Source organism: Onychostoma macrolepis, chromosome 12 (genome assembly GCF_012432095.1).
Source record: "Onychostoma macrolepis isolate SWU-2019 chromosome 12, ASM1243209v1, whole genome shotgun sequence".
NCBI classification, from domain to species: domain Eukaryota; kingdom Metazoa; phylum Chordata; class Actinopteri; order Cypriniformes; family Cyprinidae; genus Onychostoma; species Onychostoma macrolepis.
The window spans coordinates 991032-1009934 of NC_081166.1; the positions used below are offsets into that span (position 1 = coordinate 991032).

At 36.4% G+C, this 18903-nt stretch overlaps 1 protein-coding gene across 3 annotated transcripts in view; it reads left to right on the plus strand.

The window, feature by feature from the left end:
- ctbp2l (C-terminal binding protein 2, like) overlaps positions 1 to 18903 on the plus strand; it is a 49014-nt gene that overhangs the window by 26018 nt on the left and 4093 nt on the right. For 2 of the 3 annotated variants that reach the window (XM_058792622.1, XM_058792623.1), the window contains exons 3-7: positions 12723 to 12877; positions 13958 to 14102; positions 16102 to 16308; positions 17337 to 17551; positions 18294 to 18424. In XM_058792622.1, coding sequence (XP_058648605.1) covers positions 12723 to 12877; positions 13958 to 14102; positions 16102 to 16308; positions 17337 to 17551; positions 18294 to 18424 — 853 coding nt within the window. Of the gene's footprint in view, positions 1 to 5750; positions 7129 to 12722; positions 12878 to 13957; positions 14103 to 16101; positions 16309 to 17336; positions 17552 to 18293; positions 18425 to 18903 lie in introns of those variants that run through there. The other variant, XM_058792621.1, reaches the window with a different exon arrangement.

Consider the following 18903-nt stretch of genomic DNA (forward strand, 5'->3'; position numbering starts at 1 on the left):
TAGCACTATTTATTAATATTTTGAAATAGCTTTTACTTTTATATTTTGTTTTCATATTATTTAGCTATAGATCATTTTTCCTTCATTTTAATATGTGCATGAAATAGGAGCTCCCCACACAGTTTCTCTGAGAAAAACATCATTTTTAATATTTCTTGAAATATTCCTATTGAGTTTTGATTTATTTTCATTTCAGTTTTCAGTTTTATTTCCGTCTAGCAATTTTAGTGCTTCAACCTAAACTTATTTCAGTTTGTTGCCAAGGCAACATTCCTAAATTTTTAAGTTAAAGTTTTTCATATTTGTATTTACCTGTATTTTAATGAATAAACATGTCTTAATAGTTTTCGTCTTAGTTCAAATTAATAACGCTGATTGGTGTTTGAATCAGAATGACAGGAAGAGGAATTATTGAATTCTATTGTACTTCAAGGCTTTTTTCCAAACTTTTTCCGAGGGCTTTGTCAAGACGAGTTTGTCATTACTTTGCTTTTCTAGTAAAAAACAACAGTTTTTACAGAATTTCTTTATATGTGACCCTGCAGCACAAAAGCAGTCATAAACAGCATGGCTATATTCAATAGCCAACAATACATTGTACAATTCAAAATTATCGATTTTTTTTTATGCCAAAAATCATTAGGATATTAAGTAAAGATCATGTTCCATGAAGATATTTTGTAAACTTCCTACTGTAAATATATCAAAACTTAATTTTTGATTAGTAATATGCATTGCTAAGAACTTCATTTGAACAACTTTAAAGGTGATTTTCTCAATATTTAGATTTTTTTGCACCCTCAGATATTGTCCGATCCTAACAAACCATACATCAATAGAACGCTTATTTATTCAGCTTTCATGTGATGTATAAATCTCAATTTCAAAAAATTGACCCTTATGACTGCTTTTGTGGTCCAGGGTCACAGTGTACTCCTGGTGGATAACATCGAGTCACTGTGATCAGTGTATTACATGAAACATGGCATGTCGTTTAGCAAATCAGCACAAACAAAAATGAGCTCTGGCGGTGTCTGTGGAGAGCCTCGGGCTGGATGACACTCCTGATTAAATCATTACACTGCTTGAGATGTGTTTTGCATAATCCAGCTTGCCTGTTGTCTGGAGATGGAGTACAGATAGTTTAATCAGAAGAACGGCAGGGAAGGATCCGCTGCAGGGAAAACGCAGATCTTGCACGTCTGTTGCGCTCGCTAGCGATGGGTTTGGAGAGAAAACCTCAGCGTGTCCCCGTTATTACAGGCCTTAGGGGTCTAGATGAAGTGCGTTTCAGTCTCCTCTCATCTCGTGGTGTCTTTGCCGATCCCGTCTGTTGCTCCATCTGGCTTCATCTCGTGGCAGGTTGCCCGCGAGGAGGGTTTGAGCGGCAGGCGATGAGGACAGAAGAACACAATCACATGCTGCTGTAGTTACAGGAGGCGTTCTCCAGATGTTCCTCTGCAGCTGTCAATTACTAACATGTGTTTTCCTCTCCAGACTCTTGTTAGAGTGTTAAAATGCTCAGCGGTACTTTTAACTGCTTGCACACATTTTCCAAACTTCACACACAAATCCAAGAATTGCACACAAAATGCAAAATGCCTCGCATCTCTTGCAAAATGAAGCGATGCATTCAAAATATCACAAACACATCTCAAAAGCAAACATTTGCAAACACCTTTGCCATAATATTGAGTGAGTGTTACGTAGAGAATTGTGTGCAAAAAGTGTTTTATGAAATTGAAAAGGCTGATAATTAGTGTCTGGTTTTGCAGATTTGGTGTGTGCTTCTGCTGTTTCAGTGACAGCTTTCAGAAACTGTGTGACGAGGAAAGATTTTGTGTGTAAGCTGTTAAAAAAAACACTAATATATGCGCTGCAGAAGCCGTTCAGAATATGCAACACAATCAGTTGCATTTTATTACAGTAAGTTCCACAACACTTTCATTGGCCAATAGCTCTGTGGCAGGTGTTTGGATGATGTAGGTGGTTGCTAAGGTGTTCTCAGTGGTTGCTAGGTGCGCAGGTAACAAATTGAGGATATAAAAACGTTGTGGGAACATTGTTTTAAAATGTCTCTAAAATTTATTTATATATTAGTTATTTAAAGGTTACTAAAATGTAACGTAAAATTTTTTCACCCAAAATGTGATGTTATTTCAGTGTTTATTTGTAATATTCTAGCAATGTTAAAATGTCTGGCTTTCTTGATGTTAATAGAGCATTATTTAAAGGTTGCAAAAATGTACAATACGGTTCATTAGTAAACAACATTAGTTAACATGAACTAAGAATAAACAATACTTCTACAGCATTTATTAATCTTTAATTTCAGAATTTAATAATGCATTATTAAAATCACAAGTTGTGATTAGTTAATGCACTGTGAGCTAACAATGAACGACTGTATTTTTATTAACTAACGTTAACAAAGATGAATAAATACTGTAATAAATGTATTGTTCGTTGTTTGTTCATGTTAGTTAAAACAGTAACTAATGTCACATGACACCTTATTGTAAAGTGTTACCAATTTTTTTTACAACATTCTGCTAACTTGATTTTTACCCAAAATGTAACGTTATTTGAATATTGATTTTTAATATTCTAAGAATGTTAAAATGTCCAGATTTCTTGTCGTAATTAAACTGTTATTTAAAGTTTACAAAAACATTTGTTAGAACATTCTACTAACTTTATTTTTAACCAAAATATAACATTATTCTAATATTTATTTTTAATTTAATTTAACCCAAAATATAACATTATTTGAATGTTTTTTTAATTTCTAAAAACATTACAGTGTCCAGTTTTCTTGACGTGATTCTAACATTAAAGGTTACAAGGATTCTACTGACTTTATTTCATCCAAAATATAACGTTATTTGAATGTTTATTTTTAACATCATAAGAGTATTACTGTAAAACATCCAGGTTTCTTGTCATGATTATAACATTATTTAAAAGTTACAAAAAACTGTTTTGATCCAAGATTGTTTTCTCTTGATGTTATAAAAACGTATATATATCAAATATTAATACATTTACAAGAAAGTTTCATAAACATTATTTTAAGAATATTTTGTGCTAACACTTATATAACTTTCAAAAAACATTAGCTGGGTGGTTGTTTACTAGTCCACATTTAAAATTTTGGTGACTAATTTGTATGAATTGGTATCTTATTTGTACATTTTGGTTCCATCATGCTTCACTGATGATTAGTTTTAGGGCTGGACCTTCCTTCACACATATTTGTTTTCTAAAAATAGTTTATATTTTCTTCTGTAAGAATTGCATTGTTCAAATTCATACAAAATTGCCACGTCATAAAATAGTTACATTTTCTCATGAGATCAGGTTGGGTTTTCTTAACTTGCACTAAAGTAACATAAGGAGTCTCTAGATATTTCCCTCCGTCAGTGTAATTCTAAGGGATTTCTTGTTTGTTGTCCATCATGTGATTGCTAAGAAAATTCTTAGTAAATGCTGTTATCAATGAGGAATTCTGATTCTAAGAATAAAAAGTGCATGCATGTTTTGAAAGATTTAATATCATCATGTACATGTTATTGTTAAATCTATCTGTATAATGTTTGTATAAAATTCTTCTTTTGCAGAAAAGTCCTATGGTAATGTGATTATGATAATACCGTTCCACTCCGTAAGCATTAGAACAGTCACTGGAGACGTGTTTTTGCCTTGTTTTTGGTCTGCTGGGTTTATTTTAAGGCTTTGCCTTAAAAGAAGGGTCGGCTCTATTTTCAGGGAGCTGCTGTCAGATATGTTTATGTTTGTTGGGCCGTTCTTGCAGATATTTCCAGACTCTGGAAGGATTGTGAACACTGACCCGTCAGTGTGTGTAAATGTTCTTACAGTGAAGACAAAGTAGATACGCAGTGAGAAATGAACTACAGGGCAGCTGGTGGTGTTAAACTCTAAGAAAGAGTCTTGTTTGCCGTCAGCGTTTGACTACTTGTCTGTCATTGAGCATAAAGATATTTTACACTTCGCATTGTGCCTTAGAAGAACCTTTAGGAAGATAAGACACAAACTATGATGAAAAAAGACACCAATTGTCAATAAATAGTTACATTTGTTAATTAAAATTGGAATAAACAATTCTTACTCAGAATAATATAGCTCATTAGTTCCTGTAGATGCTAAGCAGGAGTAATTTAGTCTTTAATATAGAATGTGTAAGTTTATCACATTTTTAACAGCTTAAAATGTGTCTTTTCTAATCCTAATTTCGTTATGTAGATCAAGTCATGTAAATGTGGTTGCTTTATCACGTTTAATTTGAGGTTTGTTTATCTGTATAACCCAAACAAAGATGGGTTATAGTAAAATTAGTGCTATCAAACGATTAATCGCGATTAATCGCATCCAAAATAAAAGTTTTTGTTTGCTTAATATATGTGTTCTGTGTATATTTATTATGTATATATATATATATATATATAAATACACACACATGCATGTATATACTTCAGAAAAATATGTTATTTTTTTATTTATTTAAAATATAAATTATATGAATATAAATATAGACTTGTAAATACATATAAATATTTTCAAAATATATACTGTATGTGTGGGTATTTATATATACAGTACATAATAAATATATACAGAACACACACGTATATTAAGCAAACAAAAACTTTTATTTTGGATGCGATTAATCACGATTAATCGTTTGACAGCACTAAGTAAAATAAAACTTCCTTTGGTTTTGTGATACCAATGCATAAAGGTCCTTGTTAAAAAATAAATGCAAAAAATAAATAAAAATGCAAAGTGAAGCAACCTTTGTTGCACCACTTTAAACATATTAACCCTGAACTGACATATGTATAGCATGAACATAAACCAAATAGATCAAACTGTCCACATTATTTGTGAGTCTTTGTTAGTGAAGTGTTCAGCATTAACGCGTTCTGCCCAGATCTGTGTGAGGATTAACACCGGTTGACTGCATCCTAACACTGTGTAAGACACAGAACTAAATATGGCGACCAGCCACTTATTCACACTGTAGTGGGATCTTTATATTGCCGACACTGGAGAGAAATCAGTCCCTTCATGTTTGGCAGACGTTGGGACACAGGTTGAGATGACAGTTGTCATAGGGGACAGTGGCATTAAGTTGGTTTTATTTGGACTAATCTCTCGGAGCTGTAGTGGGGCCAGTAGGGAAGGATAAACCCTTTTGGATTAGCATGAGCCCTTTGCCAATGCATCGTCCTTCTGTTTTGCCTCTTTTTACATCTTTCCCTCCCAAATCAAAACCGGATGGCTGAGAGCATCCAGAATCCAGCTGGTGTATAGATGTAAAGTGTGTTTCCTTGCTGTTAAGTTGGTAAGTTTGTGTTACTGAGATGTCGTGTTGTCCTATTCTTCTTCTGTCTGACTTGCTTATGTTTCCAAAGCTAAATAATTTAGGGTTTACCTGCCAGTCACATGATAGCATGACCTCAAGCGATGCAAAAAAGAAATGTCGGCTAGAGATCAGGTGAAATGTTACCTCCCTCGCACACCTTCGTTGGGAAACATGAGAAGTGAAATCAAACACCTGCTTTTTCCCCTCCTCACAACCGTCCTCTCTTCTTTCCTCACCCGTGCATGCATTCACTAAACATTAGGCTTTCGTTCTGTAGTGTATACGAGCATTTGTAAGGACTCCTCTGTTTGTCGGCTAATGGGTTGCTTCCACTGAAACAAACAACGATCTCTGCAGCATCTTCATGGCTGTCCGTGGCACCGTTCCTCCTCCGGATTACTACCCTTTTGATATTGCTCTATCGGCCCAGCCACCGGAAGATCTGCAGGGCTTTTATAAAGGTAACCAGCACATGCTGAGCAGATCAGGCTCGCATTATGGCCTGGCCACAGGAGGGGTCAGGACCGCTTGGGATCAAGGGCAAGCCAGAGCAACTACTCCTGGTCCTACGCCCGGAGCTCTTCCTCCTCCTCCTCCTCCTCCACCTCCTCCTCCCTCGGCTCATGAGATCAGCCGCTTGTACAGGGATTCTCTAGCCATCAAGATGATCCCAGACAGCCAGCGTATTCGCAGCAGAGCCGCTTCACCGGCTTGCTTCGGCATCGAATCCAGATTTCCGGGAGAACACTCTGTATACACCGACGTCAACGGCCTTCCGCTGGACTCTGGATCCACCTGCATAGTAGTGGACCCTTCAGCTCCAGTCATGGATGGGACTCGAGGGAACCCTGCATACGGCTCTGTATCAACTCAAAGGATGCCTTACGACCCTGCTTACGATCCGGGCGCCGTCCATCACCCTCCGGCGGGCGTCACCGTCGACCCCAAGAGAACCGTGGATCCCAGTTTTCTAGCTCTCCTGCGTTCCGAGGGTCTGTCGGAAAGCACTATAACTCTTCTCCTACAGCAAGGGTTCGATTCTACCTCCATGCTTGCTATGATGGAAGACCACGACGTCCGCTCCGTCGCTCCCAATTTGGGCCAAGCACGAGTGCTTTCTCGAGTGGTTCTCAATTGCAAGACGGGTGCAACCGGTGCTGCGGTTATGCGAGGTCGTTCTAACAGCTTCACCCATCGCAATGATCTCTACATGCAGCCTCAGGGACTCGGCATGGATGGCAACCTCATTCAACAGCCTCCCAGCGCCCTGCAATCCGTCTCTCCTAGAATGGGAGAGTTTCTCGGTCGCCGGCCAAGCAGCGCTCCATCTCAGCATCTCCTCGAAACCACAACATATCCAGGGGTTCGCTCGATCGGAGGTCTTCCGGTCAGCCCGGGGGGCTACACCACTCAAACACGACCTTTGTACAACGCCCACACCGGCCTGGCTATGTCCGCTCAACAACAACCTCAGACTACTCCAGGAGTGGCACCCAAGACCTTCTCCAGTACGTACAGCCCTATGGAGCTGATGAAGCGTCCTCCAAACCTTCCTCCTCTCTCTCCTTCTCATAGCCCTCATCACAGCCCTCAGTTACTGCGCAAGGGAGCAGCGCCGGTGGAGAGTGCCGTCCTTCCGGCATCTTCAGCCCTCCAGCCTCAGAACCTTAATCCTAACAACAAGCAAACCCGCAGAACCGGACCTCCGGTTATTGTATCCACCATGGCTTCACCTGATACAAGTAACAACCTTTTTTCTGTCTTTTCTGGCTGTCCCTACATCTTTCTTGACTAGTTTTACCTTTACCTAGTTTCGGGTTTGTGCTTGCTGATGTTTAGGCGTTGTTTATTCTTTGCATCCGCTTCAAATATACTCTCTGTGTTCCTTGTTTTTAGTAATATGGATTGGTGCTGGGAAACAATTAATTAGACGCGATTAATCGCATCTAAAATAAAAGTTTTAGTTTATATGTGACCCTGCAGCACAAAAGCAGTCATAAGCAGCACAGGTATATTTGTAGATACAATACATTGTATGGCTCAAAATGATCAGTTTTTCTTTTATGCCAAAAGGATATTAAGTAAAGATCATGCTCCATGAAGATATTTTGTCAATTTCCCATTGTAAATATATCAAAACTTAATATTTGATTAGTAATATGCATTGCTAAGAACTTCATTTGGACAACTGTAAAAGCGATTTTCTCAATATTTAGATTTTTTTGCACCCTCAGATTCCAGATTTTCAAATAGTTGTATCTCAGACAAATATTGTATCCTAACAAACCATACATCAATGGAATAATAATTGACTGTTATGACTGGTTTTGTGGTCCTTGGTCACTTATAATATTTACAGTATGTGTGTACTGTGTATATTTATTATGTATATATAAAGACATACACATACAGTATATATTTAGAAAATATTTACATGTATATATTTATATTCTTATCATTTATATTCTATATAAATATATTTAATATATAAACATAACATATTTTTCTTAAATATATACATGCATGGGTGTGTATTTATATAGCTATACATAATAAATATGCACAGTACACACACATATATTATGTACACAAAACTTTTATTTTGGATGCGATTAATCGTTACCCAGCACTAATATGGATGGTGTAGACCATAAATGCAAAATATTCAGACAGTTTTTTAGCAATTCTTAATTGGATACTTTCTGAAACATACATTTGAAACTTCTGCTAACAGCAGACCTTAAAATATTTGGACGTGCAAAGCAGATTTAGCTAAGTGCTCTGTTTTTAGATTAGGAGACTATATATATATACCCCCTCTAGTGCGATTCAGCATTTGTGATCCTTGCTAAACTTCCCAAATGACTTGAATAGACTCGGCTTCATAAGCATTTAAGAAATTCTTTGCAGCAGCATAAAAAAAAAAAAAAAAATAGAAAGTCTTTGCAGTAGCTTAAGGACTATAGAAGGTTATTTATTGACCTTGAGCTTGAGTGCATTGCTCACTGTGTGTACATGAATGTGTTTTCAGACCTGCATTTGTGTGTTTTAAAATTTGAAGAAGAACAGTGTCACTGCCAAAGTTCAGAGTAATACCGAACTTATAATTCTTTACAAGCAATTTTAACCCGGGCCTTTTCTTGCTGACATTCAGCCCTTTTGGGTCCATGATTATGCATTACGTTTAATCTAAAGACCCGCAGTGTTTTCTCTCTCTGTTCAGTTAACAGTGTTTGTGAGCTTTACAGTTCGAGCTGAGCACTGTACCTCACTGCAGGCCTAATCAGAGCCTTAGAGCCTAAAATCTCATTAGGGTTAATAGGATATGCAAAGACACAGTCCTCTGAGAACGCGTTAGAGTCTCTCGACTGGAGACACACACTTAGTCTCTAGAAAATTCACTTGATCAGCCTCACTTGACATTTTAGGTTTTTGGCAAGATTTTACAAGTGAAACGGTGCAGACTGGTCAGGCTCGTGCAGCAAACCGCTGATGATTCGTGAAGGTTCTTTGAGGTTCCTCTGTGTGTTCAGTGCACATGAGGACAGTTGAGCTGAAGGCTGTTGGTGTTCAGGAGGCTGAGGCAGATCTGATGTGTAAATGAGTTCACTATGAATACCTTATTTTCTTCCTTCATTCCTCTCCTGCCATCTTTCTTTCCTTTTTTCTAACTTGATTTGTCTTTTCTTTCTTTCTTTCTTTCTTTCTTTCCTTCCTTCCTTCCATCCTTCCTTCATTTCCATTCTTTCTTTTCTTTTCTTTTCTTTTCTTTCCTTTTTGTCTTTATTTCTTTCTTTGTTTGTTTCTTTCTTTCCTTCCATCATTTCCATTCTTTCTTTCTTTCTTTCTTTCTTTCTTTCTTTCTTTCTTTCTTTCTTTCTTTCTTTCTTTCTTTCTTTCTTTCTTTCCTTCCTTTCTTCCTTCATTTCCATAATTTCTTTCTTTCTTTCCTTTTTGTCTTTCTTTCTTTCTTTCTTTCTTTCTTTCTTTCTTTCTTTCTTTCTTTCCTTCCTTCCTTCCGTCCCTCCTTCCTTCCATCCTTCCTTCATTTCCATTCTTTCTTTTCTTTCCTTTTTGTCTTTCTTTCTTTCTTTCTTTCTTTCTTTCTTTCTTTCTCTCTTTCTATCCTTCCTTCCTTCATGTGTCATTAGTTGCTCCATTGTAATCACACATAATGAGGACAGCTATAGATTTGTGTGCATTACATTTAGAAACATATATATCATCATCCTAATGAATGCATGTGTACAAACACATTTTACAAACTCAAGAAATGTGTTTGTGTGTGTGTGTGTGTGTGCGTTTTTGTGACATATGAGGACATAAATGTGTATAATGACGAGGGTATGACAGGTATTACAAGCAGAAGGTGACTTTTCAGGACATTACTCCATGTCCCCACTTTTCGAAACGCTTATAAATCACACAGAATGGAGTGTATTGAAAATCTGAAATAGCAGAAAGTCTCCTGTAAGGGGTAGGTTTAGGTGTAGGGTTGGTGTAGGACAATAGCACATACAGTAAGTACAGTATAAAAACCATTACACCTATGGAATGTCCCCACAATTCACAAAAACGTGTGTGTGTGTGTGTGTGTGTGTGCGCTGTGTATGTGTATGTGTATGTGTATGTGTATGTGTATGTGTATGTGTATGTGTATGTGTATGTGTATGTGTATGTGTATGTATGTGTATGTGTATGTGTATGTGTATGTGTATGTGTATGTGTATGTCTATGTCTATGTCTATGTCTATGTGTATGTCTATGTGTATGTGTATGTATGTGTGTGTGTGTGTGTGTGTGTGTGTGTGTGTGTGTGTGTGTGTGTGTGTGTGTGTGTGTGTGTTGAGAGGGCGGTGCTCTGCTCTGGCTGCCGGTAGTCTTAAACTCTCTCAGTTGGTTGGTTTCATAAGTAGTTTATTAACGGTGCCGTTAAACAGAGCAGCGTCCGCCACTCACCGGCAAACACACACCGACCAATCTGACCGGATGGAGCTTGCCGCAGGTCAGTGACACGTGTGGGTGTGTGTGTGTGTGAGTATGTTTGTGTGTGTGAGAGAGACATGTGACCCACTGGAGGATCATCTGAACCTGCTTACGCCCAGAACACCTGTGGCTGCGGTGCATTATGGGTAGTGAAGATATGTATGGAAGGGTTAATTAGCTTATGTGTGTAGTGGGATGAGTCAGTTTGTGTTTTCAGTATGTGTCCTAGTCCTGTAGAAAGACAGAAGTGATTAAAGACGTGTGTGTGTGTGTGTGGTTATGTAATCTTAAGTATAGATCCCACGAGGTTCCTCAGTGAGATGTGAGTTTATATCGCTCACTTTCCAGGTCAGATCAGGCAGACATTGAGTTTTTTCAGTCAAAGACATTCATCTGCATCATGCTTCTAAATAAACATGTTCAGTGGTGTTTAATGATGATTTGAGCAGCATTTAGATGTTTGTAATGCCGTCAGTGTTGAGTTTGGATATGAAGCGTGTCTGTGTTTCTGGATGGAGGTCGGCGTGAATAATTCATGTGTTGTAAATGGAACAGCTCCTGGATATTGAATATCCACACCGACTGTGTGTCACCCTCTTTTACTCTTTTGTTTTCATTTTTATTTTTCAACCATGAGTCTTTAGCCTCTCTCTTCATCTGTTTTTCTTGTCTATTATACAGTGACCCCCAAAATATTCAGGTCATACTTAACAATATCTGAATGCCATTCATTAGATATATATCAAGTTCAAATCAAGTGTCATTTATTGTAAATAAAGATGCACAAACACGCTTTATAATCAGAAAATTTGACTTTGTAGGTTTGAAATGCTGAATCAGTAGATCTAGTTGAGTGTTTGTTGTTATTGAGTGAATCATGTTGATAATTCAAGTGATTCTGTGTGAATTGAACAGAACTGACTTCATAGATTCTCTAAAAATACACACTTAGCTCAAAATGAGTGTGTTTGAGCAGATACAGATGTGCTTAATCTGATGACTGATGTTCAGACTAATGCTTTTAGGGTTTAAAACACTGTTTCTCTCATATCTGGATCACTCCTGAATCAACAGGTTCAGAAGATGAAGTTCAGCTAGACTCTGTTAATGTTCCCTTCACATCCAGTCATTTACAGATTAATTGTTCATCAGACTCATATAGCATTCTTGGCTCTGGAAGTAAAAATCCCGTTCATATCACCCATTCAGATAAATAATGTACATATAGACCCAGTGTGAGCGATGAAAGAGAAAAAACTAAACCTCTTTAGTTCATACTGTTACAGACAGCCCTGATATGTTTTGTTTTGTGTTATTGTTTTTACATTCACTGCAGTTATTATTTATCATCTTTATTTAATATTGACAAAGTGCAAACACATGTTCCAATGGTATTAATTGATTAATTTGTGTCAGGTGAACACAACAAATGCATAAAAATAAGAATTATTGACATTTATTGAACTGTTGAATAAAGATGCGCATGTGTTCAGTCTGTTGAAAGATTATGAAAGGTTTTGGGCAACACTGTACATTTAGCTTACTTCTAAGCTGTCATGTTATAGTGAAATCAAATTCAGTGATGATTTTGGTCATGTAAGGTCATAAAAATGTATTTTAATGGAAAAACATTTGATATGAGGGCAAAAACTGTTTAAATGTTGATCAATTATGCCATTCACAGTGCTTCGTTATGATAGTTCATTCAAGAGTCCACAGTTTTTAGTGATTTAGTGATCATATACTTTATTGTTTGAAATCAGAATTTATGTGATTCACAATGTACTGGAAAATTGCTGTAATAACAATCACATTTATGTTCCTGACAGATGCTTTTTTCCCAGGGTGGCACAGAAATGTAGTAACAGTTCTCCAAAAAGACAGATAAACACTGTTTGGAATAATATAATAATATACTGTGTGTACTGTTTCTACTGTTATCTGTATACTGCATTAATAGTGTGCTATTTTGGATTCAGACTCTGATTGGCTCGCTCTCCCTTGTCTTAATCTGAACTTCCTGTATGATGTCACTGGGTTGAAATCAGATGCTCTGAAATCTCCTTAAGTGCTTTTGGAGGCTGAGGTGTGTGTGTGTGTGTGTGTGTATGAGTTTCAGTATGTGTGTGTGTGTGTGTGTGTGTATGAGTTTCAGTATGTGTGTGTGTGTGTGTGTGTGTGTGTGTGTGTGAAAAAAACCAAAAGGAGACTTTTATAAAACTCTGCTTCATATTTGTCATCAAAAACATTAAATAATTTATATTATGCAATCATTATGTTCTTGATGAATCATATATCATGTCAAAGCACTGAAGTTCTCCTCTGTGTGTGTGTGTGTGTGTGTGTGCAGGTATCAGGCCTCAGATCGTGAACGGCCCGATGCATCCTCGTCCTCTGGTGGCTCTGCTGGACGGTCGGGACTGTACGGTGGAGATGCCCATCCTCAAAGATCTGGCAACCGTGGCCTTCTGTGACGCACAGTCCACACAGGAGATCCACGAGAAGGTGAACACACACACATAAACACACGCGCACAGACACGCACTCCCACACACACACGCACGCACACACACACACACACACGCACTCACACACACACACACACACACACACACACACACACACACACACACACACGCATGCACACACGCACTCCCACACACACACGCACGCACGCACACGCACTCACACACACACACACACACACACACACATGCACACGCATTCACACACACACACACACACATGTGCGCACACGCACTCACACACGCACTCCCACACACACACACACACACACACGCACACACACACACACACACACACACACGCACTCACACATACACATACACACACACACAAACCATGCAGAACATGTATGTAGTTTTTATTTTTTATTTCAGTTTTAGCTTTAGTAATGTTGTGTATTCATAATTTTTATACGTTTTTAAAATATGTCTGGTTTTTATAGTAGTATAGTATTTGATAAATAGTTTTTTAGTTCAGTTTTATTTTTGTTTTCATTTTTTTTTTTTTTTTGTAGTTTTCAGTTTAAACATTTTTTATTTTTGTAATTTTGTGTTTTTGTCATTTTTATTTTTTAATGTCTATTTAGTTTTTAGTTTTATTTCAGTTTTAGTAATTGAGTTGTCTGTATTTGTCATTTTATTAGTTGTTCTTAAATATGTCTATATAGTTTTTATTTTTTATTTCAGTTTTAGTTATTTTGTTGTGTGCATTTGTCATTTTATTAGTTTTTCTTAAAGGTGTCATATGATGCTATTTTAAAGATCATTATTTTGTGTATTTGGTGTAACAGAATATGTTGACATGCTTTAATGTTCAAAAAACAACTCATATCAATTATTATAGCTCCTCTATGCCCCGCCTCTCTCAAACGTGTCATTTTCTACAAAGCCCTACAAATGATTATTTCACAGTAGGAATAGAATCACTGGTTGGACAGAATTTTAAAAATAATTTACTACATTCATCCACCCAGTCAGAGTGTTATTTACAGTGAGGCATCATGGGATAGCATGCATGTGCATGAGTGAGCTCTAAGCTGTGCTTGTGTTTGTGTTGCAGGTTTTGAACGAGGCGATCGGCGCTCTGATGTATCACACCATCACCCTGACACGAGAAGATCTGGAGAAGTTCAAAGCGCTCAGGATCATCATCCGCATCGGCAGCGGATACGACAACATCGACATTAAAGCGGCTGGAGAGCTGGGTAATGAACATCAACACTAACGAGTGCAGAATCAAATCAGATTAACTCAGTTATGCATACTGCATCATATTTGATACAAATGTCTAAGGTCTCTACATGATTAAGCTTTGATCTCCTCGTGTCTTCTGTCGTCTGATTGATAGTTTAGAGTGTTTTATCCAGTAAAAGCTCTGTTAGTGTAATTGTACAGATGCGTCACGTGTCTTTTTGCTGTCAAATCTTGACTGATTTTGATCAAGTAAACGTCAGAATAACTGTAGTCATATTTCCTAGACTGAAGCAGCTCAGCTTTACTTGATTCTCCATCAATCATTTTTTAGAAAAATCAGTGCATCTCAAATCTGATCATCAGGATCTTTTGAGGAACGTTTGTTTCCAGAAGCTTTACTTTCACTGTTCCTCAGCGGAGGAATGATCTTCATCTCACATCTTCTGAGGAGCGTTTGTTTATAAGTGGGTGGAGATATTTCATGTAAAGAATTACATATAGTTGTCACGACTCTTTCTCTCCCAATGCTAGTGCTATTTTAGTATTATTTATACTCCATTATAGTTTTTATTAATATTTTGAATTAGCTTTTTTTTGTATATTATTGGTTTTGATTTTAGTTTATTATAGGTTTTAGTAACTTTATGTGCTTTTGTCATTTTTTCCCATTTTTATATTTAGCTTTCATTTCATTTTTAGTTTTAGTAATACTTCAATTTAAACTTGTTTATTTTAGATGTGAAATTTTCAATTTTAAGATATTCATCTAATATTTATATTTTATTTCTGTTTTAGCTTTAGTAATTTTAGTACTTCAGTACTTCTGTTAATATTTTATTTTATTTAGTTTTATTATTTCAGTTAGTTGCTAAGGCAGGTTTTTCAGTTTAATTTTTTTTATCTAATATTTTATTTTATTTTATACATTTTATTTGGATTTACTTTTATTCATCAAGGATGCATTAAATTGCTCAAAAGTGGCAGTAAAGACATTTATAATGTTACAAAAGATTTCTATTTCAAATAAATGCTGTTCTTAAATGCTGAAAATACAGCTGTGCATCACAGAAATAAATTAAAGTTTAACAGATATTCACATAGAAAACATCTCACATCTTCTGAGGAGCGTTTATTTCTTCATCTCTCAATCATCATTGGATTGCATTGCGTTATATGTTTGGGTCATTTCAATCTCATCTTACTGAGACATTATTGGAGATATAGAGCGACGACTGATATTCAGTGTTGGGGAGTAACTAGTTACATGTAACGGAATTACGTAATTTAATTACAAAATAAATGTAACTGTAATCTGTTACAGCTACTGAGAAAAAATGTGTAATTAAATTACAGTTACTTATGAAAATGTCAACAGTTACAAAAGGGGTTACATCTGAATATTATCATACACTTAATACAGATTTAATTGATTTCTTGCATAAGTAACTGCTCTAAAATATGAGACACCAGTGTTTCAGGAGTTTAGGACACATGCTTATTCAATAACTGTTTTATTTTCTATTTGGGTTAATGTACAGTATATGTTTAATTTGTTTTCCCCAAAGCATTGTTAGATGCCAATGTTTCCTGTCATAGCTGCAAAGATTTGATTTCAAAAACAGTATAAACTTTATCTTGTTATGATTTTAAATCTGTATTTAACCTCAAAACGATCTCAAAGTAAAAAAAGGTGCTAAAGTCTGATTCTGTGGTGGCTGTGCTTTAAAATTAAATTATTATAATCTTAATTCAAGTGATGAAGGATTCTGAAAGTCTGACAGTAATCAGTGTTGAGATCTACTGTGAGGTTAAACGTACCTGTTTAAAAAAGATTAACAGTTTAGAAAAGTAATCAAAAAGTAATCAGTTACATTACTTTAATAAAGTAATTGAAATAGTTAGGTAACAGGGTAACTTGTAATCTGTAACCTATTATATTTCCAAAGTAACCTTCCCAACACTGCTGCTATTTCTGTGATGTTTTCTGAGGTTGTGTGTGTTTGTGTGCAGGGATCGCGGTGTGTAACATCCCGTCGGCGGCGGTGGAGGAGACGGCCGACTCGACGCTGTGTCACGTGTTAAATCTGTACCGCAGGAACACGTGGCTGTACCAGGCGCTGCGGGAAGGCACGCGTGTTCAGAGCGTGGAGCAGATCCGTGAAGTCGCGTCCGGAGCGGCACGCATCCGCGGAGAAACGCTCGGACTCATCGGCTTCGGTGAGAGTCGACAGGCGTCACTAGCAGTGTCGGGGAAAGTTACTTTTAAAAGCAGTGCATTACAATATTGCGTTACTCACTGAAGAAGTAACTTAGTTACTTTTTATGGAAAGTAATGCATTACGTTACTTTTGCGTTACTTTTCAAAATCTGGGGAGGGCTTGCTTGTTTGTTTTTCATTTTAATATAAAAAAAGTTCTATTTTTGGCAAGCGTAAAAACCCTTTCGCTCCAAAAGTGAAATGAATAAACCTCAGGCTGAAGGAAAAGTAAATTCACCGTCTGTACAGCAGAATGCAGAAGAAGAAATTTCAATACACTTAAGCAATAAAAAGAAGAAGCATGTTTATCTAGAGTAATTTTTGCTTATTCGTATGGTTGAATTGGATCATCGAAGCTCAGCAGCAAAGACACTGGTTAATAAAATGGGATTAAATGCATAATGGATCTATCTATCTATCTATAGGTCTATCTATCTATATGGCAGCTGAGGCCTCTATATATTATATATTTATCAATAACTTTCATTGCAAGGTGTAATTAAAATTTAATTAATGTAATTAGATGTATAATATACAAATTATTATTATAATGATAAATATTTAAATTATATAATTATAAAGTTATTTAATATTATATATAATTTCTATATATTTATTGAATAATCCATGTCCTGAAGAGGAATACATATTAAATAATAATAAAATTATAAATATATATATATATATATATATATATATATATATGGCATGTAGACAGAGAAGAGAAGTGGTCCAAGAACTGAGCCCTGAGGCACCCCAGTAGTTAGATTATATAAGTATAATATATATTATATTATATATATATATATATATACATTATATAAGTCATTATTATTATTTCCTCATTTACATATTAATGAGAGACACATGAATGACCCTTGACCTCTCACACATCTCATTTACAGTCAGTATGATGTCTTTTTTTCTGTATTAAAGGATCGCTGTAATTGTTCCCATTGTTAATATGGTGTGTGTGTGTGTGTGGCAGGTCGTTCGGGGCAGGCCGTCGCCGTCAGGGCCAAAGTGTTCGGCTTTAACGTGATCTTCTATGACCCGTACCTGCAGGACGGTCTGGAGCGCTCGCTGGGTGTTCAGCGCGTTTACACACTGCAGGACCTGCTTTATCAAAGCGACTGTGTGTCGCTGCACTGCAACCTGAACGAACACAACCATCACCTCATCAACGACTTCACCATCAAACAGGTCTTTATCACCACACACAGCTGCACACGCTTCACAGCCTCAGTGTGTGGTTACACTGGCAATCAAAAGTTTGTAATAATTATGATTTTTAAATATTTTTTAGGTTTCTTCTGCTCACCAAGGCTGCATTTATTAGATCAAAAATACTGTAAAAAATTTGAAATATTATTGTAATTTAAAACAGCTGTGTTCTATGTGAATATCTGTTAATATGTAATTGATTTCTGTGATCTAAACTACATTTTCAGCATCATTACTCCAGTCTTCAGTGTCACATGATCCTTCAGAAATCATTCTAATATGCTGATTTGCTGCTCTTCAGCCTTGGTGAGCAGAAGAGACTTTAAAAAACATTAAAAATCTTAATTATTCCAACTTTTTGACTTCAAGCTCACAGAATGAAGTAATTCTATAGAGTGAATCACAGTAATGCTTCCTCTGGAGAAACAGCATCATTACACCCGTGTGTGTGTGTGTATGTGTGTGTGTGTGTGTACTTGTTTATGCTACATTGTGGGGACCAAATGTCCCCACAAAGATAGTTAAACCTGAAATACATAGTGAGGGAAAAAAAAAAAATTAAATGATGTTTATCTGAAAGTGTAAGAATGCAAACAGGTTTTCTGTAAGGGGTAGGTTTAGGGTTAAGGGATAGAAAATATTGTTTGCGCAGTATAAAAGTAATAGAAATCTATGGAAAGTCCCCACAATTCACAGAAACAAACGTGTGTGTGTGTGTCAGATGCGTCAGGGTGCGTTCCTGGTGAACACAGCTCGAGGAGGTCTGGTGGATGAGAAGGCTCTGACTCAAGCACTAAAGGAGGGCCGGATACGAGGAGCGGCTCTCGACGTCCACGAGACCGAACCCTTCAGGTGAAGCCATTTATCTGAGACATGCATGCTGTTCAGTACATTCAGTCTGTTCAGCGTGAAAACTTCCAGAGGAATTAAAAGCAGAAATTTTACTTTATTTTTTAAAAATGGATTCTTCTGTATAATAATGTCTTATTTGAACATCTAAATTGTCCTTTGAGGTGGGAATGCTATTCAGAGTGGATGAATTTTGGTTATATGCAAATTATGTCATTAAAAGTAGGTGGAGATTTTTCATGTAAAGAATTATTTACAAATAGTTATGTCACGACTCTTTCTGTCCCCATGCTATTGTAATATTATTTATACTCCATTATCGTTTTTATTAATATTTTGAATTAGCTTTTTTTGTACATTTTTGGTTTTCATCTTAATTTATTGTAAGTTTTAGTAACTTTCTGGGCTTTTGTCTTTTTTTTTTTTTTTTTTTATATATTTTTATATTTAGCTTTATTTTTATTTCATTATTACTTTTAGTA